Source organism: Cololabis saira, chromosome 11 (genome assembly GCF_033807715.1).
Source record: "Cololabis saira isolate AMF1-May2022 chromosome 11, fColSai1.1, whole genome shotgun sequence".
In the NCBI taxonomy this organism is placed as follows: domain Eukaryota; kingdom Metazoa; phylum Chordata; class Actinopteri; order Beloniformes; family Belonidae; genus Cololabis; species Cololabis saira.
Genome location: NC_084597.1, coordinates 38,930,661 through 38,956,977, shown reverse-complemented (window position 1 = coordinate 38,956,977; position 26,317 = coordinate 38,930,661). Strand labels below are relative to the sequence as shown.

The 26,317-nt window shown below is 41.2% G+C and overlaps 1 protein-coding gene across 1 annotated transcript; it reads left to right on the top strand.

The window, feature by feature from the left end:
- Window positions 1-25,582, top strand: man1b1a (mannosidase, alpha, class 1B, member 1a). The gene is made up of 14 exons (XM_061734479.1): window positions 1-263; window positions 1,912-2,049; window positions 7,775-7,883; window positions 8,812-9,005; window positions 11,834-11,991; window positions 12,571-12,689; window positions 12,928-13,119; window positions 13,657-13,805; window positions 14,069-14,257; window positions 14,595-14,785; window positions 16,030-16,150; window positions 17,138-17,332; window positions 18,824-18,955; window positions 20,352-25,582. Exons 2-14 carry the CDS (start codon window positions 1,948-1,950, stop codon window positions 20,559-20,561), a joined length of 2,061 nt encoding a protein of 686 aa, XP_061590463.1. The 5' UTR covers window positions 1-263; window positions 1,912-1,947; the 3' UTR covers window positions 20,562-25,582.
- Window positions 25,583-26,317: the final 735 nt, after the last annotated feature.

Sequence of the window (26,317 nt, the reverse complement as noted above, 5' to 3'; positions counted from 1 at the left end):
CGTCTGTTGAGGTCGCTCCTTTCACATCGCTTTCTGTTTGGATACTTCTTTTAACCACGTTTTCGTTCATTTTTTGTTTGTTTGCTGCTTTATACAGTAGTCGGTAGCTTTATGTGGCATTTCGGACGGAGGACCGTGTCAGTCGTGTTTGCTTGTGGGATAGAAGAGGTGAAACAGCTGGAGGAGGCGGGCTAGCCGCTGCAGCTAACAGCTGTGTGTTTCAGGAGAAACGCGTCGCTGTGAAGCAGCCAGCAGGCTCAAAGGTGAGGGAGAATAGAAATATCAAGCAGCCAAGGGTCCCTGTCCCACCACGGAAGTGTGGCTGTTTGTAGCAGTAAACGCCACAAGTCAGCCCTTTAAGGCTGATTTATGGTTCCGCGTTAAATCGACGCAGAGGCTACGCCGTAGCCTACGTGCCCGTCCGCGTACCCTACGCCGTAGTTTTGCGTCGGTGTAACGCGGAACCATAAATCAGCCTTTAGCGTCGCCTGTGTTGGTCGTGTTTTGAGCGTAACATTTACAAGCGCGCGTCCTTAATCAGGGTCGAGGGTCCAGAATATATTCACTTAACTGTGTTGTCATATTAATATATTATTGTTTAGAAATGCTCCATGTGCTTGTAGTGTTATGGGGATCCAGCAGTGTGAGGATGCTACAGGTGTCTCCGCTGCACCTGTAGATATCTAGACACATTTGTCCATGTTACTAGTGGACGCAGCATGTTTGTGGAGGGCTCAGTTTCTATTTATTTATTCTTTATTTCATTCATTGATAAAATAAAACAACAATTTAATATAAACACAAACGCTCCTAAATTCTGAATGAAAGGAAATGAAATGAAGGAAAGGAAATGAAAGAAGAAGAATCTTATTTAACCTGCCCCTTTTTCCCAAGAAATCAATCTACAAAGAACGTAAATTAAAAAACAAAAAAAAAAAAAAAGCATCCAACCATCCAACTCATTGTACATAAAAAAATAATACGTCTATTTCATGCATTGCATTGAAAGCCCCCCCCACATACACACACGCATTTCCTTTTTCATTTTCTTTTATGAAAATAAGATAAGTATAATAAATCCACTTGAGTGGTATAGATAGTTGCCAATACAGCAGTTTTACAGAACAGAGATGAGTGCTCTTTAGACAAAATAACATGAAGTTCCACAAAACATCATATTTACAGCTGTGTATGGCAGATTGACCCAAACTGCACAATACTGGTCTGAACCGAGTGTACTCATAACAACTTCAGAGTGACTGAAAATTTAGATCACAATTTATGAAATTAATACAAACATATAATAGATATAACTATTAAAAGCTTTATAAGGGTGCAGTATCCATGGACCTGAAGAGGAGGATGATGAACATGGCCCAAAGCGGGTGTATCATCATCATTCTCCTTAAACTTGTAAGCAAGCCTACCCGAAAAACCAAAAAGGGGTAGAAGTTAGTGAAGCTGGAACCCAGAAGCTTGAAGTCGTGTATCACAAATTAAAAAAACAAGGAAATACTCGTATGGGGTAAAAAAAAAAAAAAAAGTTAATTTCTATTGAGTTAATAATTTGATTGGCTAAACAGCTCATTCTGTGGGCATAATGGTGGGATTAGCCTAGCATTCCACATCATTTAGGCCACAGGTGTCAAACTGAATCCCAGAAGGGCCGGTGTCCTGCATGTTTTAGATGTTTCCCTGCTTTAACACACCTGATTCTAATTAATCATCGTCACCAGCTTGTCATCAAAGTCTGGATAGTTCTGTTGATGACACAGTCACTTGTATCATGGTGCAATGTAGCAGGGAAACATCTAAAACCTGCAGGGACACCGGCCCTCGAGGACTGGAGTCCGACACCCCTGATTTAGGCAATGGTCATGATTATACTAATTTCTCTTCTTCCTATTGCAGGTTCTATGACCTGCAATCATCCTACCCGATCAGAGGATGTATCCGCCTCCCCAAAAGGACTTCATTGCCTTGACGCTCAGTGACCCACACAGTCATGCCTACAACAATGGCAAACACCGGCGCCAGTCCTGCTGGAGGGTGAGTGGCCCTGTAATGTGGTGTACAGTTCATAAGGGTGAAGAAACACACAGTGTCTTTGACTGACACAGCGCCGTTGTTTGATTCAGGGGAAATTCATACAAGACTACATCTTGATATTATACATATAATGTTGTGATTGTGGTGGACACTACGTGGAGTTCTCACCTCAGAATGGACCCGGGGCGTGGTAATGGGAGGAGTTACAAGGGGATATAAGGAAGTGCTGTTACAGGTTTGTTTGATTTGTTTGGAAGTAAAGTTCACAGAGACTCTCATATTCTGTCTGCTCGTCTCATTTTACTCACTTCCACAGTGGTGACCCTGATCTTTTTGAGTTAGATCATGATAAACGCAGACGCCGTTCCAGTTGTTGCTCTTGTCGTTGCTACTGCAGTATATGCGACGACAATCAAATTGCCTGAGTTTTGGCAACATGATCCGGCCCCGTGGTTTCAACACATTGAGGCGCAGTTTCACCTCCGTGGAATCACGGTGGATGACACTAAGTATTATCATGTCGTCGCCGCGTTTGGATTCCTCAACTACCTGCCGCGTCATGGGTTTCCTGAGGGTGCCGCCAGCAGACGGAAAATACAAAGCTCTCAAAGCACAGCTGCTGTGTCTGTTCCAGCTATCTGATGATAAGCGCGCAGATTGTCTGCTGTCACTCAGTGGATTGGGGGACAGTAAACCCACAGAACTAATGGACAACATGCTGGCACTGCTGTGTTCAGGTGACACCACGTTTCTCTTCACACAACTGTTCCTGCGGCAACTCTCGACTCTAGTGCGCACGGCTCTGGCCACCTCTCCTTTCGTGCGCACCAAGGATTTCCGTGGGTTGGTGGAGGAAGCGGACAGGATTCTACTGGCCTCCCACCAATACGTTACGGCTGCTGCCGTGTCGGATCCGACGGTGGTGGTTGTGACTGATCGCAGGGAGCAAACTCGGAGAAAGGATGAGAGCGGGCTGTGCTATTATCATCGCCGTTTTTACACCAAGGCCAAGCGCTGTATTCTGCCATACTGTTTTGGGAACCAGGGAAACTCCAGAGCCGGCGTTTGCTGGTGGATTGGGGCACGCAGAGGAGCATCCTGCCTGTCTCTGCCGCAGACGCCCTGGACGCCCTGGGGAACACACGGACCACCGCTGGATGCGGCTAATGGGACTTCCATACAAACGTTTTGCACCACGACTGTGTGTTTCAATGGACACCAGTTTGGCTGGGACTTTGTCACTTCTGTGTCAGTGCCTATACTGGGCACGGATTTCTTGTGCGCGCACTGACTGTTAGTGGATGTAGCAAACCGTTGGCTGATTGACTCTGTGTCCTTTGACACATACCCGCGCACACTGGGGGGGCCAGGGCCGCTTGCCGTGGCTAATATTCTCGCCACGGGGGATGTGTACCAGCGCCTCCTCGCCGGGTTCCCAGCCCTGACTGTCCCTACGTTCACAGCCACTGTTGCCAAGCATGGTGTGGAACACTACATCACAACCGTGGGGCCTCCTGTTTTAACTTGGGCGCGCTGCCTGGATGCTGCTAGGCTGACTATAGCCAAAGAGGAGTTTTCGACAATGGTACGGCTCTGCATTGAGCGCCGGTCAAATAGCCCCAGGGCGTCTCCTCTCCACATGGTTCCAAAGGCAGACGGGAAGTGGCGCCTGTGTGGTGATTTCCGTCGCCTAAATAGCATTACTCCGCATGACCAGTACCCGGTCCCACATATTCAGGACTTTTCCGCCCACCTGGCAGGGCCACAATTTTTTTCTAAAATAGATTTGGTGCGTGGTTACTAGGGGTGTAACAATATATCGTGCCACGAAATTTCGCAATACAAAAACGTCACAATACGTGTTGTGGAGGTGACAAAGTGTATCGTGATATTGGGTTATTAATATTAATCTATTGTGTTGACTAGTAACGCGCAGCGTATTTGTGCTGACCGCGCCTCGACCCGCGGACGAAAATCTTACTATGCTCAGAAGAAATTAGTACCGTTTTGCGGTCCCGATCACAGGACTCTTGGGGGGTTTTGAGCTGTCAACTTTTACTTTTGTAAGGCTGGTGTAGAGTTAAAGGGAAAGTTCAGTTTTTTACAACCTGGACCTTATTTCTGGCATTTTTTATGGTCGTATACTCACCCAGAAAAGTTTGGTGTCATTTGGAGTCCTTCGGAAGATATTAGGAGTTTTGTGCGAGCCGCTTCTCCATATAATGGTAGCGAATGGGGGCACAGCGGGACACAGACGATGCAGCGTCTAAATAACACATTATTGCCGCGAAACTCGTTCATTTCTTTTATGAATCACTAGATCTGCTTCTGCGCGTCTTCCAGGACCTGTTGTCTACATCCGGTGCTGTGTGTGTAACAAGGAAATCAGTTTGTTAACAAGATCTCTGACCTGGATGACGTCATCTCTGTGCGCGCCTCCAGCCTCTCCCGGGCACACGTCAACTGTGACCGGACTACCACTGGAGGATGTGGCGTTCCATGACAGCGGAGCCACGCTTCTCTGCAACGTCTTTACCGGCCAGCCACGCCCCATGGTTCCAACTGACTGCCGCCGCTGCCGCCGGGTATTGGATGCTATACAAACCCTTTCACACCCGGGTGTAACAGTGTCGGTGAAGCTGGTGGGGGCCAAGTTCGTCTGGCCGGGCCTTAGGAAGGACGTCAGAGCCTGGGCGGCTTCCTGTGTGGTGTGTCAGCGGGCCAAGATACACCGCCATACCAAGCCCCCCCCCCCCTGGAGCCGTTTCTCATTCCTTTTCTCCTCACCATGGTGGACAGGACCACCAGGTGGCTGGAGGTTGTTCCCCTGTCATCCACAACGACTGCAGAGGTGGCTCTGCGCTAATCTCCAGCTGAGTGACCCGGTTCGGCACGCCATTGGACTTGACGTCGGACCGGGGGTCTCAGTTCACTTCGGAGCTGTGGAGCATGGTGGCTCAGAGACTTGGGGTGAAACTCCACCGTACCACGGCCTATAACCCAAAGGCTAATGGGATGTGTGAGCGGTTTCATCCTATGAAGGCTGCTCTCCGGGCCACTCTCACTGACAACAGTTGGATTGACCGTCTGCCGTGGGTCATGTTGGGAATGCGTTCTGCCCCGAAGGAAGACTTGCAGGCCTCTTCAGCAGAGCTCGTCTTTGGTCAGCCGCTGCAGGTCCCTAGGGAGTTCCTGCCGGGTTCCTCCGCTCCTTGGCCTAATACAGCTCACCGGTCTTCCTCCCGGGACGCAGCGGGTGCCTTTGCACCAGTTCCCACACATCACTGCCTGCCCCAGTCCTGATGGCTGCCAGTTATATGTTCATCCGGCATGATGCCCACCATTCTCCACTCCAGGCTCCCTACGACGGGCCTTTCTGCGTCCTGGAGACAGGCCCCAAGAGTTTTGTGGTGGACATGGGGGGGAATAAGGAGTAGGTTTCAGTCGACCGTCTCAAGCCTGATCATGTGGTCCAGACGAGCCAGTGGAGCTGGTTTGGCCCCCACGTCACGGCCGGGCACCCAGTCTGCCACCGTCCCGGGCTCTCCATCCGTGGAGACCCCTACCTTGTCACGTCGTCGGCAAGGACGTCCCCCTGCCCCGACCCATGACCCTTCCAAGTTGCCTTTGGCAGAGAAATATAGTCGTTTTGGCCGAGTGGTCAGAGCTCCTAAGAGAAGCTATTGACACTGGGTGTAGTATTGGTTGGGGGGTTGGTTGTACTGTACATCATGTCAATTCTGAGCATTAAGGGGGGCCTGTGTGGTGGACACTACGTGGAGTTCTCACCTCAGAATGGACACTGGGCGTGGTAATGGGAGGAGTTACAAGGGGATATAAGGAAGTGCTGCTGTTACAGGTTTGTTTGATTTGTTTGGAAGTAAAGTTCACCGAGACTCTCATTCTGTCTGCTCATCTCATTTTACTCACTTCCACATGATCCACATTGGTTGATTCAAACATATTGTTCAATGGAGTTGCTGTATATTTGATTTAGGCGTTGGGCTTTTCGGGAATTTTTTCGGCCGCATGATGTGTAATTTTATTGAATACAATATAAACATTTTTTTATTCCTTATGTTCTTAAGTTTCAGTACTGTTCTTTCTGCCAAATATATGCAGTCTTAGTTTGAAGTAAAGGCAAAGTAATATTTCAATAACATTTGACCACTTTAAATCAAAACTGCTTCTCTGCTTATTTTCATTCAATGAATAAATCATTCTGTTTATTATTAATGTGTTGTTTGCTGTAGGTGGGTGATTGAGCACTGTTCAGTGGCTAGAAAATATGAATCATTGATTATATTATTCATCAAACTTCCATTGAGCCTTTTTTTAACCTTTTTTTATGAGTCATGTCTGTATAGAAAAAATAAAAATGATAAAATAATGTAAAAAAATAAATAAATATAAGAAAAAGAGATTAAAGTTTGTGTTTTGGAAAGATTAGATGAGTCTGTGAAAACAAATTCCATTTTATTGTACAAAAGTGATAAGACACATGATTTGCTCTGGGTGCTTAGACGTCTTATCTGTGCAGCTTGAAAGATCAAGCTTCTCCGGCAAAAAAGAATAATATGAACGGAAGACCAACAGACAGAAATGTGTCTCAGGAAGGGGTGCAGTGAATCAGTTTAAACCTTATGAAGTGTATCACATCACATCGTCAGGCTATGTGATTACAGTTATGACCTTTTTCAGTTGAGTTTTGCTCGGTTTTCTGTGGTCTTCAAAGGCGGTCAGGGGACTCATTGTTGCTGTGCTTCATTTCAAATCCTTCAGGGATGCCATTGTTAAAAAAAAAAAAAAAAAAAGCTGAACAAAGATTCTTGCAGGGGCTTCTTCAGATCTGTTGCAACGGTTACTGCAATATAGAGTTTCCCTTTAAGTGATTTATAATGTTTTATTGAATTGAATTAAAAAGAGTTGTTGACTCTCTCAGTAAAAATGTTTCCTTCATTGGTGCAATGTTGACTACATTTCCACCAATATCAGGTTTGAAACGCATTTGTTTTGGATATGATGACTCAACGGTTTCCAAATCACGTTTCTGACAGTGAACACTTTTTTTTTTTCCTTTAGACATCCCACTGCCTAAGTTTCTTACTTGCATGCTTACAGCATGCAGGTTTTTTTCTTTTCCCAGTCATGATGTTTGGTTTGAGCTGTGGGTGAAAATAAGACTTCTGAGTTCATCTTTGTACAAATAGTTCTACAGCTTCTCCTAGGACTGTTATCTTTTTTAACTCATTGCAACTCAATTCAAATCAATGACATCAGTTTATTTGCTTTTTAGAGGGGAAATTCTTAAAGTATATAAAATGATTTAGTCCTGGTGGATGTGTTTTCCCTGTTTTTGTATTCATATCTGTTTTTGTTCAATATGACTCACGGAAGACGGCTCAATAGTTTCATGGTGTTGCACAGGTGCTAATTAGAGCAGGTAACATAGTGGTGCCCCAGAGGTCTTGATTTTGCTCCTTCCTGTATCAGCATTGTAAGATCATTCATTTGCGCCCTGCCTCGTACTCACAGCAGCACATAAATAAGAGGGAAAGATGTTGAATTTTTACAGAGTAAGGTACCCTTATGCTCTTTTAAAGATCATATAGAGGGACTTTGAAGAGGAAGATACAGTATTTGACTCTTTCAGTCATCTGTGATTGTAATTCCCAGCTGTTTGACATGTTTCATTGTAGTTAGCAGTTTGTTAATCTGCCAACAGAAATGGAAGCAGCTGTCTCGGCTCCAGCGGAGTCTCATCCTGTTCCTGCTGGCTCTGCTCTTCATATTAGCACTCCTTTCCTATCCCAGCATCATACAACAGTGGAGAGGTAAACAACACTCTCTCAGTGCTAAACACATCTACGCATAGCCTGAGTTAATTAGTTTGGTATTTTCTTTGTATATATGGTAATAATAAATTGCATTCACTTCAAACAACAGGAGACACTAGAAGTTGTATTGCACAATTCTACTTGTCTTATATTATTTTTTATGTCTAAACTGGGATCCTTAAATCCAATGATAATCCTTCTTTTTACGCATTTAAAATGAGTACATTTCCGACTAAAAGTCCATGTTTAAGTAAGTTTTTCTGTGCAGTAGATAAATCTGAAAACTTGTCGCTGTTGTTACAGGATTACAGCATTTTATTATATATCTGTGTAAACCTGATCAGAAGTTGTGTAATGGTTGAGTTGGAAGACAACTCCAAGCAGGCTGTCTCTTTTTCAGTCTTTATTTTAAGCAATTTTACAACAATGATTTTCAGTGTTATTTTTTATATTGTCGTCATATGGTGTCAAGAAAAAGCCATGCTCATTAAACTGCCACTGTTTTCACCGGTTTGGAAATTCACACAGATTGAAGGCGGTAAAGCTCTACAGGAGCGTATGATTATATGCAGTATAGCACCCAGAAGTATCTGAGTGACAGGCACCCTGTTGGTGGGAGGTCTGCGATGCCCCCTTGCACATACAAAGCAGAGGTTTGCCACAAATGTCCTGCTATTCCACCTCTGGGTCACACACACACACACACACACACACACACACACACACACACACACACACACACACACACACACACACACACACACACACCTACACACACACACCTACACACACACACCTACACACACACACACACACCTACACACACACACCTACACACACACACACACACACACACACACACACACACACACAGCTGATCGTGTAAGGGGCACCTTCCTTAGCTTGTTTTTGTGTGTGTTTATAGGAGTGTCTGTCAAAGGAGATTGGTTGGACCTGAATTACCGGCAGTTGAATGCAGAGCCTCTCGGCCTGAAGCCTGTGCTGAATCCAGCTGCAGGCAAAGCTCCAGAGCCTGTGGTCGGGCCAGCTGTGGGCCCGGTTCCTGTTGCAGAGCCCAAAGAACCAAATATTCCTATTTTGGCTCAACCTCCCACTAAGGTTAGAGTTTTCTTTTTATTAAATTGTTTTAGGAAAATCAGTTGACTAAGTTTAAAAAAAAATGTTGCCAGTCGGGACCAAATAGATCGCATCTACAATTTTCTTTTTTTTCTTTTTAACGCAGTGTTATTCTAGAGATCAATCATGTTCATTTACAACCTTTTTTTTGTTGTTGTATTCACATCATCATAGTGACAAAATAAAGTTCAAGTTAGAACAGCATTACTTTAATTTATCTATTGATGCATACAAAAGAGCACTTTTATGCTGCAGCTCTTGATGATTTAGTTTGCTGTAAAGTCTGGAACAACAGACAGTAAATGAACTTTATGAAATAAACACCAAGGTAATTCACAAAAGATCAGTAGGAGGATTGAGCATAAAAAGAGCAGGCCAGACAGTCTTTCAGAAGTAAAGTTGGTGAGTGTTCATCACTCTCTGTAAGACTACATGGGTAGATGACTCGATCTTCTTATAGAATATATAAATACAATTGCATGTTTGTAATAGTTATAAAGATACAATTGCCAGATGTTACTTTTGTTCATCATTTTGAAAATGCAGAGCATCTGAAGAACTGTCTGTATGTGTGAGATGAGGCCAACAACTATTCTTCACGTGGCTCTGACCTGGGTTTTAGGTTGGATAGTCCAATCAGTGCAGTGGTGAAATCTAGCTTTTTTCATCTGAGACAGTTGCCAGAAATAAGGACTATTTTATCAAATCGTCATTTTAAAACAGTGATCAATGCTTTTATCACCAGTTGTAACTCTTTCTACGTTGGTGTTAGTCAGGCCGCCTTGTCTCGTCTTCAGCTGGTGTAAAACGCTGCTGCAAAGCTTTTGACACGAAAGAGAGAGCACGTTACTCCTGTTTTATCCTCACTGCACTGGCTGCCTGAATATTTTAGAGTTAATTTTAAAATCCTTTTATTTGTTTTCAAATCTCTAAAGGGTCTTGCCCCGCCCCCTACCTCTCTGAGCTGCTGCATTTACACTCTCCTTCCCGGTCACTCAGATCAGCTGAGCAGCTGATTCTGCATGTACCGAGGACTTGGAGAGGCTTAGGGGGATGGGGCGCTCGCTGTTGTAGACTCCAAATTGTTGAATGCGTCACCAGTAACTGTCAGCCAGTCTTATTCCTCTGCCATTTTTGAATCATCTCTTAAGACCCACCTTTTATGCCAGGCTTTTAATCCAGTAGGAGACGTTGACTTATTTGAATTTCTTTTCATTATTTTTATCTTAATCTTATTTATTTAATCTTAATTTCTGTCTTTGTGATTTTTTTTAAATTTTTTTTTATTTTTTTGAATTTGTGTATTTTAGTGAAGTAAAGTTTATTATGTTCAGCACTTTGGTCCGTGCTTGCTATTTTTTAAAGTGCTTTATGAATAAATGGCCCGACTCTTCACTAAAGTTTAGTTTGAGTCAATACTTTCAAAACTAAAACTGACAGATAAATACAAAAAAAACTAGGATGAAAGAATCATATCAATGCTGCCACACAGACCTTCCTTTATTCCTTTATTCTTTCTTTTGAGTAATTAGACCAAGTGAATTTTACCTGCATTTGTAGTTGTTTCAGTTAGTTTTACATTGTGAGATTTAGTTTTATGAAAATCTTTAGCATTTATTTTTATTTCAGTTAACTGGATTATTTTTTTCAGTTGGTTTTAGACTTAGTTTTCGTTAACTATAGCATCAAGGTCTGCATAAGTCTGTCCATGTTCATTTGAATCCGGTGTGTTGAAGCAGGGAAACACCTAAAACATGCTAGCGCATCGGTCCTAAGTCCAGAATTGGGCAAGCCTGCTCTCGGGCAAAGAGGAAAAGGACGATCCAACTTATTGTGAGTAAATGTCAACTGCGAGCATATATTAGTGCAAAGTGCATGTATTGGGGAGCATTAACCTGATCCAGATGGTTTGCTACACAGAAGGATCTGGGAAGGCCCCGTCAGTCTATCTTAGTCTGTCATGAGTGAGTGTCAACCAGCCAAAGTTCCACCGAAAGCAGCACTCTGTGAATGGCAGCTGCCATTTTTGATTGTTATCCCATCTAAAAGAAAAAAAATATCCTGTTGCTCTAAAATATGATTGAGTAGTCTGACGTTTTTGAACAGAAATGTTTTACTGAACACCATTTTTAAAATGTGCACGAAAGAAATAATCTAGTTTCTCAGTGTAAATATTTGGTCCACAGCATTTTAGAAGGGACATCCTTAATCAGCAGATCCAGCAGGTGCAAGACCTAAAACTACAGATCTGTATTCAAGTATGGGATTTAATGGTCAGTAAAGGTTATTTATGTAGCACTTTGAAGTGGGTAAAAGCTACCAAATACCAAAACATCCGCACTTCTGGAACATGGGACAAAAAGCATAAAAAGGGGGGGGAGCTTCAAAGCAAACATAAAAAAAACATTTGACAAAAACAAACTTATAACCAAGCCCTAGTCTAATTAAGTCTGTCCAAGTCAACGTTTTTTTTAGCTGCTTTTTAAAAAGATTCAAGGCAGAGTCAAGAGTCAAGGCAACGTAGAGATGTGAAGAACGTGTTTCACAACCCGGGGCCGCTGCTTTTTAAAAGCACGTTCACATCTAGTCTTAGAATAAGCGGATGGCACCACCAGCACCCGATGACCTCAGACTGTGAGAGGAGGCGTGGAGCTCTCAAAGGTCACAGACGTAGGCAGGAACGGGACCACATTAGACTCTGAAAGTCAGGACTAAAATTTTAAAACGGAATGATTCTGCCTTTTATTTAAAGTGTCACAACATTACCTGTATGTTTGTCCTCTTTAAGATGTGTATGCATTGTTCTACAGAGAAAGACATTCTTAAACAAAAGAGGTCCACCAAGCCTACAGAGAGAGAGCAAAGCAAATGCTTCAAACCCAATCGGTGGTGAAAAACGGGAGCAAGTAGTGATTCAAGGTGAAGTGAACGAAGAGGACAAGGAGGACAAAGAAAAGAATATTGTCAGGTAATTTATGTGTAGGCTGTTTTTTTTTTTTTATATATATATATATATATATATATATTTATGCCAATTTTTTCCGATTTCATCACCCAGTGCTCTACCTAAGTGACAGTCCTGGGCATTGCTCCCTCTACCAACCCCAGGAGTTCCTGCACTGAGCTCAGGTCTCCTCCTTAACCTGAGGAGTGAGCAGCTTCTTTTCACCAGACAGGGTGGGGTTTCTCTGGCCGGATGTAGCGCATGGAAGGATCATGTTATTCCTGCCAGATCCCCCCCACCCTGCATGTATAGCCCAGGACTGTGTGCATGTTTTTGTGAGGGTAGCTCATATTAGCTAATAGCTACCCAAGGGAACACGGGGAGAACAAACTCCACACAGAAAGGCCCTTTCACCAACCCCACCCAGGGTGTGGGCACTGAAGTCATGGGGGGAACTAACACGCATTCAGCACAGCGTCCCCAGTGGGAATTGAACCCAGGACCTTCTAGCTGTGAGACGGCTGCACTACCAGCTGCGTGTGTTTAAGGGATGCAGTCGTCAATAATTCAAATGTGAGAGACGTGTGTGCTTTCATCATGCAGCTGGAGAGGAGCAATGATTGAAGCTGACCAGGCCACAGAACCTCCACCCTCGGCCAATGCGAAGGAGCCCGCAGCGCCCGCCGCACCTGTCAAACCTGCGGCCACTGCTTTGTTGGAAGGTCAGCAATAATCCAGATTGTAACATTTTTAACTTTTGATTATTTACAAGAATATTAAACAGAACAGTGCAAAATTTCATTCTGTTCTTTTCAACCGAGGAATGTTTGCTGCTTTCTCAAACTTTTGAAATTGGTTCAAATAATCAGAAAATGTAAACTACACACCCAAAATAGTTGTTTACAGGAAACATAGCTGAGTGTGCACAGTTATCATTCAGACATTTGCGTTTGCCTGTAGTTTCCACAGGAATTCCAGACAGACTGGAGGCTGTACGTGATGCCTTCAGGCATGCGTGGAAAGGCTATAAGGACAATGCGTGGGGTCACGATGAGCTCAAGCCCATCTCAAAGTCTTTTGGTGAATGGTTTGGACTTGGTTTGACGCTGATTGACTCTTTGGACACCATGTGGATCATGGGCCTAAAAGAAGGTATTGTAAATAATGTATTAACATTGATCACACTGACCTGGGTGCAAGTCGTATTTCAAATATTACTGATAGATAATTCATGACTTTCCAAGGAAAATACCTGATTAGCAATGACTGTTATCTGCATTGATTGAAAACAAAACTTTTTTTCTTAAGCATCCTGGCTACTTTTTGCCTAACTAGACTATGTTGGAGAATAACAAGTCATGTATGGAGTTTTTATAACTTCTCGTTGCTACAAAGGAGGGTATGCAAAGCCAGATGGATCAGTTGTGCTTTAAGACTCAAACTTTATAAAAAAGAGAGAAAATCGAGGAAGTATTATGTAAAATTAGCTCCAGTGAGCTTTAACATTGTCAAATATTGTGACAGAAAGATGAATGCAGAGGAAAAAAAGATACAATACCTTTGGGTCTGCTGTAACTTAACTTTTCAACTTTTTCACCAGACCAAAAGCCACTAGATCACTTGATTATTGAAGCACAGATGGTAGTTTTCCCTTTCTCATATAATTGTAATTCACCTCTCTCAACGCAGAGTTTGCAGAAGCAAGGAGCTGGGTAGAAACAGAGCTGTCCTTCAACAAAAATGTGGATGTGAATCTTTTTGAAACAACAATCCGGGTCCTGGGTGGACTGCTGAGCACTTACCACCTAACAGGAGACCAGCTCTTCCTGGACAAGGCTGTGAGTTGACCCGTGGCTGTCTGTCTTAGTAGTGCTGCTAAAATGTCAGAGAGGAGAACTACTGTAGATCTGAGTTGGGCAGTGTTTGGAGTTATATTTAACTAATGATTTTTATGTTTTGCCCAGACTCTTGGCTAGCAAACAGGTTGTCTAATACAGTTAGTTAGCCTAAAGAGTGACAAAAAAACGTCACTAATTCAATAATGCTTGAGCATGTAACGTGTGTTTCCCCTCATAATTCAGTTTCTTTTCCTCACTTAAAGAAAGACCTTGGTTCCAGACTGATGCCCGCCTTCAAAACGCCCTCAAAGATCCCGTTCTCAGACGTCAACATCGGAAAGGGAACGGCGCACCCTCCGCGATGGACGTCAGACAGCACGCTGGCTGAAGTCACAAGTATTCAGCTGGAGTTCAGAGAGCTGAGCCATCTCACTCAGGAAACCCAGTACCAGGTCAGGACAGCAGTAGGGCCTTCATCGCTCTAGTGTGTGTGTGTGTGTGTGTCACATTATTTTATTTTCATTATATGAAGTAGCTTATTGAATGAAGGCAGTTTGTCTAAAGCATTGTCTAAAGCCCTAACACGGGTCTCAAACACTTGATTGAAGTGTTGAACATGGAGTATATTTTGTTTTTGTTGTTTGTTTTGATCAATCTCATCAAAGGTTGTACATTCTTACAACACAAATATAGTTCTTATAACTGTAATTCTAAGAGCATACTGTAAAAGAATCAATAAAAGAGCTTAGGTTTGTCTCCCATTTCAAATGTGCTTGCTGGTTTTTCTAGGATGCTGCAAATGAGGTGATGAAGCTGGTCCACGAGCTGCCTGGCAAACATGAAGGCCTGGTGCCCATGTTCATCAACACCAACAGCGGCCAGTTCACCCACAAAGGAATCTACACTCTGGGCGCCAGGGCGGACAGTTACTACGAATACCTGCTCAAACAGTGGATCCAGGGAGGCAAGGCCGAAGACAAGTAATTAAGAATTTGATTCCCATAAAATTCAAAATCATTCATCCATCCATTATCATTATCCGCTTAGGAATGAGGGTTGCAGGGAAAAAAGACAAGATCATAAATGTATAAACTGAGCAAAGTAAAAAGTAATTGTATCACTTGACATATAATTTATCACTTAAATGTATTAACTTTTAGTGCCTTGTTTCATATTCCGTGTAAATAAATTACACATTTACTAAATTTAGTTGATATTAATCAATGTCTCGGCAAGTAATGGCTCTGATTCACCTGCTGTTTTTTATTTTCTTATTTAGCCAATCACCATTGACCAATTACTTTGGTTTATTAGCTTTTGTATTGCACTTTTATCAACAACCAAACTGACAGGACGCTAATAAAACAGTTCAATCGATGGGCAGGTTATTTAATTGTCTGAGACTGTAACTCTTGAAAGTGGAAGATGGATGATAACACAAGTGCTTCAACTTAACCACAGTTTTTCTTTTTGCTAATATGGAAAGTAAAGTAAACATTAATTAATGCGAAGTATGTCTGAGGTGTCCAGTTAGTCGTACTGTGATTAAATTATCTTTTTGAACATCTAATGAGCCTGTTGTCTGGCATTGTAAACTACAATGCCAGTACATAACAACTTTTTTCATTTGACTATACGGCATTTCTTTAGTTTTCCTTTTTAGATCTTAGACGAAGGGAAGAGATTTGCATGAAAACCATTTGTCTTCAACAGAAGGTGCTTCAAGGAGACAAATGATGCTTTTTTTTTTCCAAAAGTTAACACAACTTCCTGTAATAATGAAACACCTGCAACAAAAAAGCCCAGTTTTCAATCCCATTGTCTTTACAACTCCTGTTACAGCAGCTGGTTTAAGGAGCTCTCTTGCTTAAATTGGATATCTATGCCCCCTGTTAACTGTAGAAAGACAAAACAGCAAAAAGGAAATAAATACACTTTAAATCGATGACTCCTCTCCTGCCTAGTGTACCTCGTTGTCTTAACCACACTTACTCTTTCAAGGTTTTTTGGCAGGTGGGTAGGTCCAGACATTTGTCACTGTCCTCCTGTGGATTTAGATTGTTTTGCTTGCTCTTTCCGCACCGTCTGTAAAGCTCGACTGTCTCAATGATATTGTGACTTGGACTCTGTGACTTCGCCAGCTGCTGCAGCCATAACACACAGTGCCTTAATTATTGTCGACAGATGTATTTTCAGTCGTTTTCTTTTTCTGTAATTTGTCTAGTTTGTTGGAGGACTACATTCAGGCAATGGAGGGAGTGAAAAAACACCTTGTGAGACAGACGGGACCCGGCGGGTTGACCTTTGTTGGAGAGCTCTCTCACAACCGCTTCAATCCCAAAATGGTAGAAATGCATCACTGATTTATATATAAGAAGCACAATGCACAGTACAGCAGTCCTTTATTTGCTTGCTTATATGTATGCAATGACTTGACATCTGCATGTGATACAAAAGCAGCAAAAATGATGTTGTGGCATACGTGTCTGCAGGTGCAGTGGATTGTTGTTGGGTGTCTTGCTTGAGCTTATCTAGTCAGTGAACCGAGTCATTCAACCATCAATGTTTTTTGTTTGTTTTACATATTGTAGGGCTGGGCGATATGGACCAAAAGTCATATCTCGATATTTTCTAGCTGAATGGCGATACTCGATATATATCGATATTTTTTCTGTGTCATAATTGCTGTTTCCCCCAAAGCATTATAGCATAGCATCTCTGTTAGCTTTTTTTTTTTCTGAGGCAAACCCTTAAAAAAAGTCAGTTTTAATACAATGTCTCGTGCCAAATGTCACACAGGTTCCTTTATTAACAGAGGTCTGCACAATATCAAAATGTATAAAACAAATGAAATATATAAAATGAAAAATAAACTGCCTGCATATATAGAATAAAAATGTTTCTTGAATAAAATATAACAAATATCCCTTTCCTGCATAACAATTAAATTAAAATACGCTGGGCAATTAATACAATGTAGACAGTAACACGCAGACTTTTCCACTGAGGTTGACAGCTGTGCAAATAACAAAACATTTGTGCAAATCTCAAATAAAACATTCAAGTCAATTTGTCGCAAAATAAGCTATATCAAAATCAGTCTCGTACCATATCACGTTTGAAAATATATCGATATATTAAAATCTCAATATATCGCCCAGCCCTAACATATTGCATATTTATTCATCCATGAACAATGCATATTTTTATTTAGTTGAAACTTGTGGCAAACTTGTGTGTAGTTTGTCATTCTATCACTCTGATCAATTCAGTTTTCCTTATTGTCTGGTCTCCTTCTTGATTGCATGTCTTGCTCTTTCACTGCTCCACAGGATCACTTGGTATGTTTCCTGCCTGGAACTCTGGCTCTTGGGGCCCACAATGGACTCCCGGGGGACCATATGGATCTGGCTGTGCAGCTGATGGAAACCTGTCACCAGATGTACAAACAGATGGAGACTGGGCTAAGCCCTGAGATCGCACACTTCAACTTGCAGGCCAGTGAAGGCCATGACGTTGTTGTCAAGGTAAGACTGAGCAGACCGGTGTAATTGAGCTATCTTACTGAATAATCAGCAACAGCAGTATTTCCAGTATTAGCAGCAGTAGTAGTAGCAGTATTAGAAGCAGCAGCAGTAGTAGTAGTAGTAATATTAGCAGTAACAGTAATTGCATCTGTATTTAGATATTGTGGATACAACTGGGCCAACAACTCTAGTCCAATCTTTCCACAATAGTATACTTAAAAGCCTGCTAATCAAACATGACACTGCCTTTGTTTAGTTTGATTTGAATTAATATCGAGCAAATTCAGCAGTCAGGGTTTTTTTTCTCTCTTTTTGTGCAACACAGTATAAAGTATTTGAAAGGGGCTTTCATCTTTTGCAAGATTAAGTGAATATGCTTTTAGAAACAGTCTTCCTTATAATTTCATTTAGTGAAACCACAATCTTCTATTTCAATCTGAAGTAGTTCTGAAGTAGCCTCGATCAGCGTGAGTAAATAGCAGATGTTTGAGTGAGTCTGCTGAAAAGATTTTATATATCCTTTTTTTAACTTCAGTAATTTAATTTATCCGACTGGTATACATCTTTGGTGTGTGTACGTACGACAGCATTCCTAAACTGCTCGGGGTGTATTTCCTTTTTCAAAATACAAAAGACATTCAAATCCTCTTAATAATGTCTAAAGAAACAAATGTTTTTAAAAAACAAACCTTTTTGTAGTTCATTTAATTCCGCATGAATGTAAATGTGATAAATGTGTAGACTTTTTATTATTCAGTTCAATTTAGAGTAGATGCACCCAGTTTTTTCTCCTTTTTTGCCTGCATGTGGAACTACCGGTGATGCAAATCATATTTGGCAAAACCTGACAATCCCATATACAGTACAAACCAAAAGTTTGGACACACCTTCTCATTCAAACAAATGGGGAAGTGTGTCCAAACTTTTGGTCTGTATTGTATATGCACAGATGCATGCAGACAACTAGGAAAAAACTATGCAAAACAACTGTCTCGGTTGATAATATTTAATCTCAGGCCCCCTTTTTTTTAATAAAGGGTCAAGATCATAAAGTAGTGCAGATAATCTCAATCTATTTCTGAAAAAGCAGATGATGACAGGAGGGAAAACCTCAAACAGATATTTGGTCGGGATGAGGGGTTACCCGCCTTGACCTGTTGGAAAGATAGTAGAGCAGAGGGACACGAAAATAACAGTTCAAAATACACAAGCGTAAATGTATGTTACATTATATATGAGGTTTACTTTGTTTTCGTTTTTAAAATGAAAGGGAAAAAGGAAACTTTCCATCAGTGTTATGAAGGAAACATTACAATAATGCCCATTGCTACTGCTCTGCACTCCTGATCCAGCTCTTGGTTCGCAGTCAGTCTTCGTTGAAGTTCACTGGTGCTGCCTTGATGAATTGTCTTTTTAAAAGTCACTGTTTACATATTTGTGGAACTGCCTGGTTACATTAAAAGTTAAACTAAAATGCTAATTATCCTCCAGCCTGCAGACAGACACAACTTGCTGAGGCCAGAAACGGTGGAGAGTCTGTTCTACATGTACAGATTCACCAAGGACACCAAATACAGAGACTGGGGCTGGGAAATACTGCAGAGCTTCAACAAGTACACCAAGGTACAAACAAGCCCTGTGTGAACTGAAATGTGCCGTTTCACTTTGATGTAACTCTTCCAGCTATAACTTCTTGGGGATTTTTAGGGTCTCTCTGTACATACATTGAATGTGTTCATCTGGTTGTTAATCTGATTTTTTTTTTTTTTTTTTCTTTGAATATTGCTTTAAACGGTCAAGGTTTGATGCAGGTGGTCAGGATGGATTTAAACAAGATTAATAACATCGTCTTAGTCTATATACGTTACGGGAGTGTAATTCAGTTCAATAATCCTTTATTCATCCATGAACAAAATTATATTGCAGCAGTAAAACGTTATTCAGTATTGTAGAGTCACTATAAAACGTTATTGTAGAAGCTAATGGCTGGTGGCTGGGGTCATCTCCTATAGCTGCCAGTTGCAGCGAGTCTGGAGACATCTCCGAAGACGTTTTGTTGTTTAACCACTGTGTTGTTTAGAAGATGTGCATGAGTATGTTTTTTTTAGCTTATGCTGCATTCTTCTTTTGCACATTTCTTTGAGTCAGAGGCTCTAATGCTGCTGCAACAACTTACCGTATTTTCTGGACTATAAGCTGCTACTTTTTTCATAGGTTTTGAACCATGCTGGTTATACAAAGGTTCTGTGGATTTTTCTTCCACCTCTCGGAGCGCTCTAACCGGAATTAGAATCAAAACTAAGACAAAATAAATGCAAAGAAGAATACACTACTTCTTCTTTAGCAGATAGAAGTAGGTAGAAGCAGATTTCAAACAGATAAATAGATAAATAAATACTGGTTATTTTCTCTTGGTTCTGTCCCGTTTTAATCAGCAAAGTTGCTGCCGTGTTAAAAGACACTGTTAGGAAAGATCTATTTAGGTACAAACATGTACATCATTTACAGTTCAAAATCCTTCTGTACATGTAGTAAATATCTAATCTAACAACATAAATATCTGGGGCTTGCATATCTTTTTTTTTTTTTAAATAGAGTGGATGCGGCTTATATACATGTGCGGCTTATAGTCCAGAAAATCCAGTATCCCTACACACGAAACAACGCTCCACAACAGATGTATGCAAGAGATGCAACATCTCTCTGTAAAAATGAAGAAATTCCTCAGAAATTAAAATGTGTTCTCCTCATCTCAGCTTTAGTATTGCATTTCATGACCAGTCTGTTGTTGACGTGATCATCAAGGCATCGGTAGTCCTCCCAGACAACAAACTATTTTATAACAAAAACAGTTGTTTTTTTCCTGTTGGGTTCACTAGTTTTGTATACAGCAAACTTCAGGTGTGTTTGTTGTTTTGTATGAATTTTGGTTGCTTGGGGAAAGCTTAACTGTATGATTGATTTGTCGGCTTTCCAAGGGGGGCATTAACTACCTGACAAAATGCTTTCACTCCTGCAGGTCCCCGATGGCGGCTACACATCCATTAACAACGTCCGTGACCCTGCCAACCCCGGGCCCCGAGACAAGATGGAGAGTTTCTTCTTGGGTGAGACGTTGAAGTACTTCTACCTGCTCTTCTCTGATGACGTGGACTTGCTCAGTCTAGACAAATACGTGTTCAACACAGAAGCCCATCCTCTCCCTATATGGCCCTCTCCACCTAAGTGATGCCAGAATCCAGGGGACATTTGAACACCCGGGCCCACTGGTGCCTCTCTGAGCAGCTGCCTGTGTTGGACTGCCGCCCGAAGCAGCGAAGTGGATCCACGCCGTCCAACCGTACTTGATGTGTGAAGGAGTTTCAATTGATTTTATTTTTTGTTCCTCTGTTTTCTTTATTTTTCCTAGGGAAAAGGTTTGGTACAGAGCTGGCCTCTCGTGTAAAAACTTTGTAAAAATCATTTAAGGCTAGCTGGCATACTTTGCTACTGGGTGACCCGGATCATTTTTACGACTGTCTGACTCTCAGCTTATTATGTAAAACGAGAACATCTTAATTCATGGCTGAGAAAAACTGAAGAAATGAAGTGTTGGTTCACCAACCTCTGAGCTTCTTGCAGCTGACGGTTTAGAAATACGGAGCACACCCTTTTACAAAACAATTCAAAATTCCCTGTAGACCGTCTTTACTTGAACGGACACAATTGAAGTGTTTAGGAGCTCGTGATTCCTTTAGTGCCTGGCTAAAAATGTAAGTCTGGGTTTTCCTAATGCACTCGAAGTGTTCAGGGGATTAGAGTTAACTGGTGTACAATGATTCAAAGCCATCATCTGTTTGGTATAAATTATTAAGACCATTTCTGTTTGTGTACAGTCCAATATTTAGAGGCCTTTCCTCCAAATGAACCCCCCTCACCCAACCCTTTCTGTTAAAGACTATGGGAACCTGTCGACCATGCAGGGTTTCAGCAGTCATTCACATTGTGAGCTGAAACTTATGCCCTTTTTTTTTCTAACCTTCACAATATTGCAATCCTGTTGGTGTCGTCTTGGTTACTGACATTTATTTTATGTCAAGATGGACCAAATGGTTTAAAATCGGGAACTTCTGCCAGAGACCCCTCCATGATTGGAGAAGTGGGGGCATCTGTCCTGCTTCCTGGTATGTTGCTCAGTTGTTACTTGGTCGGTTACTCCTTTTCCAGTTTTTTGCTTTCATTTTTAGTTGTTTACTTTCATCATTCAGAGAGAAGTTTGTTGGATGATGCTGTTAGTGCATCATGGTTTGTTAACATCCCGTGCCAGGATGGATTGTACTTGGCATCAGCTTTACACATGAATCAGTGATTCTTTAATAGAGGATTTTATATGGTTACGGTGATTATTTGCACCTCTTTGAGTTTTGTATCTATTCATCATTGTGGAAGGGTTGTCTTTGCTGTTTAGGACATGTTGGTATGATTGAAATGCCATGTACAGATCTAATAAGTGATAAAGACATGATTTTCAGTCAGGGCTACCAAAATAATAACATTTTGTCAAAGGTTTGTTGACAGCTCACCTCTCTGTGAATCTGGCTGCTGTCTTGATCTGGATTATATCTACGCTTCTTTTATAATATGTGAAGAGGGATGGCAATGACTTAAACAGATTTCTTTTTGTTTTGTTTTTATAAATTAGTTTTGAAAAAGCATTAGTTATGAGAGTATTGCATTATGGGTTTTCTGCTTAAATGTTAAATGGGCATCAGTTCTTTCATTAACAAATACAGATTATAGAAGAAGGCAAAGCCTCCATTTCCACCTCACTAGTAATTACATGAATTACTGTTTAGCAAATGTACAATGGCCTCATTCCCATGAGTTCTTTTTCAAAAGTCTTTACAGTACTTAAAGTTTAAAAAAGAAAAATCAGAACTCTAAGCTCATAAAATGTACGTCACACTCGTGAACTTGTTCCCTTCTTCTGTGCGCCTGGTTGCTTTCACTCAGGTGAAGCTTTCTGATTGTTTTGAGTTGGTGTATGTGCCCTGACATGCATTTGATTAACAAACTACCATCATCTGTCCGAGGCAACATAGCGAACTACACGGGCCCCAACCAAATCCACAACATGTTTAGTTCCTTTACTGCAGGACACAAATCAGCTATCTTAACTATTTCTAACTAGGCAGTCCCTGGAAATGTCTAAGTGTGAATTTTGAAAGTAAATTCTCGATGTCTTAAAAAAATAGGAAATAAGCAGGAGTGAGTGGAGTCGCTGAGAAACTCCTGTCATCCAGCCCTCGTCTTCTCCTTGCAACTGTCATGTTTTTCTTGATTGTTCTTAGAGAAGGAATCGGCTGTGTAGCAATCTCTGAGAGCACGAGGGCCTGTCCTCCGCATCAGAGGAGTGAGATATCGCTGTAGCTCCCTTTGTTATTTGATTGGACCCATTTCCACAGCTGCAGCTCCACAAATCTGAGCATGTAAATGTACTGGATAAGTTGATCAGAAATACTGGTGGATTGCAAGTACTGTTTGTTGCAATTTTGTCACTCTGTTTTTGATTTTTCTATGTTGTGTTTTGTTACTGTAAGTTCAGAAAGTTGTGCACACGTTTTAACCATCTCCTCCTGTTCATGAGTTATTCAACCAAATCATCCAAACTTCACCACGTCGCCGGTGCTGTGCTCTGCTGGGCTCGTCCATGTCTAAATCATTCGGTGGTGGTTTGGTTCTGTGTCTAAACAACTGATTTATCACTGGCATTTATATTTAAATTGCTGTCGTTGAGAGTGAAAGCTTTATGGATTGTATTTTCACTCTGGATCAGTGTGACAAAAAAAAGGGTGTAAATATTAAATGTGAAATGTTTTCTAGCTTGTCTGCTGAATCAAACTGGGGATCAATTAGCATTTTCTGTTCTTAATATTCAGCGCTATCATGTCAAAATTGGTCCTTTTTCACGGGTCTTTTGGTTGTTTTTCGTACCCGATTTTGTGGCAGTCCATCCAAATACGACATAAGCCTAGAACAAGGCGATCACAAAGGCCATGGCAATTTCAGTCCGCGTCAAAGTGGTTCAGCAAGTGATTGGCAGACTGAAGCGGCTATCTAAAGCATTTCAGTGCAATTGCAGATAAAAGTGACTTGACATTTTGTTTCCGCCCTGCTTTCAAATCTGTTTCTCTCAACTGTATGTAAGGAGGTAAAGCTGGAGTTCAGCTGTGTAAATGGTGGTCACCAAGTGGAAGCATCATGGCTGAATTATCTGGTTTATTACACCATGTTTCATTCCTGGTGTATAAGGACCATGATTTTAATTAGATATTATGAAGGCATCTCAGGAAAATAGAAACAAAATAAATGTTGTAACTTAAGAGCAGCCTTGATTGTAAAGAGAGATTTGCTGCGGTGAAGTCTCAGCTCGGCTAAATCCTTTAATGATCAGCAGCTGCGGCAGTTACATTTATTATATCAGGATTGCTCAAAATGTATCATCTCAGTTATAGTGGAGTCAGAAAGAGGTTTGAATGCAATGCCAGTTTAATAACCGAAATTTGTCACCACCCACTTATGAGTTAGAGAGACTAACTCAATGGTTTGTTCCTTTTGGCTTGTTTTGTGTTTTTGTGTTTAAAAGTCCTCAGCCTGTCCTCTTACAGCTGGGTCCCCTTGTTTTCAACACAGCAGATTTATTAGGGAGATTTTCAGCCATGGATTATTACACATTTGATGCTCAGGTCATTGCTGCGTGTTTGTGTTCACAGTGGGAACGAGAACGGCTCCCAGTGCAGGACTGCAGCTCGTGCTTTTAACGGTTAATGGACGAGAGCTGAAGTCATGAGGCACGGATAAATGACGTCAAATTACATTTTCAGCATCTATTTCTATAGAAGAATTAGATACACCGTTGATATTTATCTGCTTTAAAACACATTTGTATTGGGATCTGTGGCGTCTCCAGGCCACAGATGAAGTAATCTGACTGAAAGTGTCACTGAAGGGTGGCATCTGAATCTAAATCAATATTTAAGTCTTTTTTTGTAAAAAAAAATAGGAAATCAAGTCAAATATAAACTTGAGCATTTGGACAGTTTATTACCTCCTGAGGTTACATATTATTACCTCATGCACTGTAAAGCGAGTATAAGCTTCAATTCACCCTTTTTTTTTCTTTTTGATTAAATGTAGAATAATTTCTTCCAGGAATATGCGCATTTTAAATTTAATATATGGCATTTTGTACAGTTTCACAAAAAAAAAAAATTCACATAACTGACACTTTTTTTTTTTAATAATTTAATATTATTGTTTGCATTATTGTATACTGTACCTATAACATCTTTCTATCATAAATGCCGCCACGCCACCTCATATTTTCTAACTTTGTTTTAAGAGACCAGTTTAGATTACAGATCATGTGATTTAAACATTATGGAATATAAGCTCTTTTTTAAAAGAATACAAATAAGGGAAGAGAGATTCAATAGTTTTTCAGACTTTGCTGTTTTAAGTAAAAAGGTTTAAAACAAATCAAACATCTCCCGCACAGACACATGTGATTTGTTTTTAAGTTTGCTATTGTGTCGCATTGCTGCTTTTTATAAAGGATCTTTAATGTAAACTAAGCGGGCTGCTCTAACATCATTATTTTTTAGCATAACAGATTCTGAGGTGGTTGGAGAAGCTGGACGACGGTTTTTGCATCATGCCATGGCATTAACATACAATTAGTAGAAAACTTACTACTTTTACAAACTGGTAAAATCTACTTTTGGTGGTTATTTGCTTGAAGGTAATCTTTGAACACAAGCCATATGAAAACTGTTGTCCTAAAAATGTCAACGCTGTGACATCAGGAGCGCTCACCATTTCCTGCCTATAGAAGCTCCTGCTTTACTGTGACTTGTTGTCGGGGACCGAAGATGGGGATCAATATTGTTTCTGCTGCTTCAGTGAACACGTTGAGCCAGTAAAGACTCGATGAAATGAATCAACCCTGATACAGGTGTCACCTCTCCTCATGATGACAGAGGTGCCATGTTGGTAAACATGTCAATAAGTCATCAATATCTGAAGACGTGCTGTCATGCAAAGTGCTTAATTTTCTTTTCCTTTTTTCCCCCTCCTCCCTGGTGTCTTTTAATAAACCCGCTCTATGTACAGATGACCGATTCTGCTGATTGTACAGTAACTCAGATTGCAGCTTGTTGCAATGTTCCTCCATCTTTTTCTGTGTGCTGAATTTCTAAATAAAACTTTTGAGTGGAAGTTTTAGCCGTTTTTTTTATTATTTTCTCAATTTTCTTTATTTTGCAGATTCAGTGAATTTGTATGTCTTTGTATGCAGTCTTACCGTGCATTCACACACCATAAGCGTCAGGGGCGTCATAGGCGTCCGGCTGCCATTCATCGTCTATGAAAGCTACTGTAGCTGCAAGAGGCGTCCAGAGCGTCAATTTGAAAAATCTCAACTTTATGCAAATGAGCAGCGGCAACGCCGAGGCAGCGTCCAATCACAGACCGGGATTCCCGAAGCGAGAAGCCTCAATGCAGATTGTATTTTCATGTACACACAAATGTACACTCATTCACATGCATACATGAACATAGCTGTGCACTAACAAACTTATTTTATCAGGAATTGACATAGTTCATCCAGCAAACTGACATTTTTACTGATTTGACTGCCGTTTTTACCTGAACTGCTCATGTGAAACACGATGGTTGAGGGGCTGTACGGTCCGACTCCGAACGATTTTATTTGCTACACCAATCTAACGCAAAATAATACAAAAAACGTGCTTATTAATCACAAAGCACAGTTTAAACATTATTACCAAATCCGCTACTACGTTGTGTCAGTGTTCACCGCAGGCAGACTCTGATGGTTGGTGTTGACCCGTGGAACAACCTTGTTAGAGTGGGATTTCATAAAATTGTTAAAAGCTCAAGGAATTTATAACACTGGTGGGCTTTCTCTTTTTATTCAAACTAGCC

Excerpts from the sequence above, each read along its gene's own strand:
- man1b1a (XM_061734479.1), top strand. The coding sequence starts at position 1,948 with ATGTATCCGCCTCCCCAAAAGGACTTCATTGCCTTGACGCTCAGTGAC. Across the intron at positions 7,884-8,811 it reads CATCATACAACAGTGGAGAG|GAGTGTCTGTCAAAGGAGAT; the intron begins GTAAACAACACT and ends GTGTGTTTATAG. Across the intron at positions 14,786-16,029 it reads GGAGGCAAGGCCGAAGACAA|TTTGTTGGAGGACTACATTC; the intron begins GTAATTAAGAAT and ends TAATTTGTCTAG.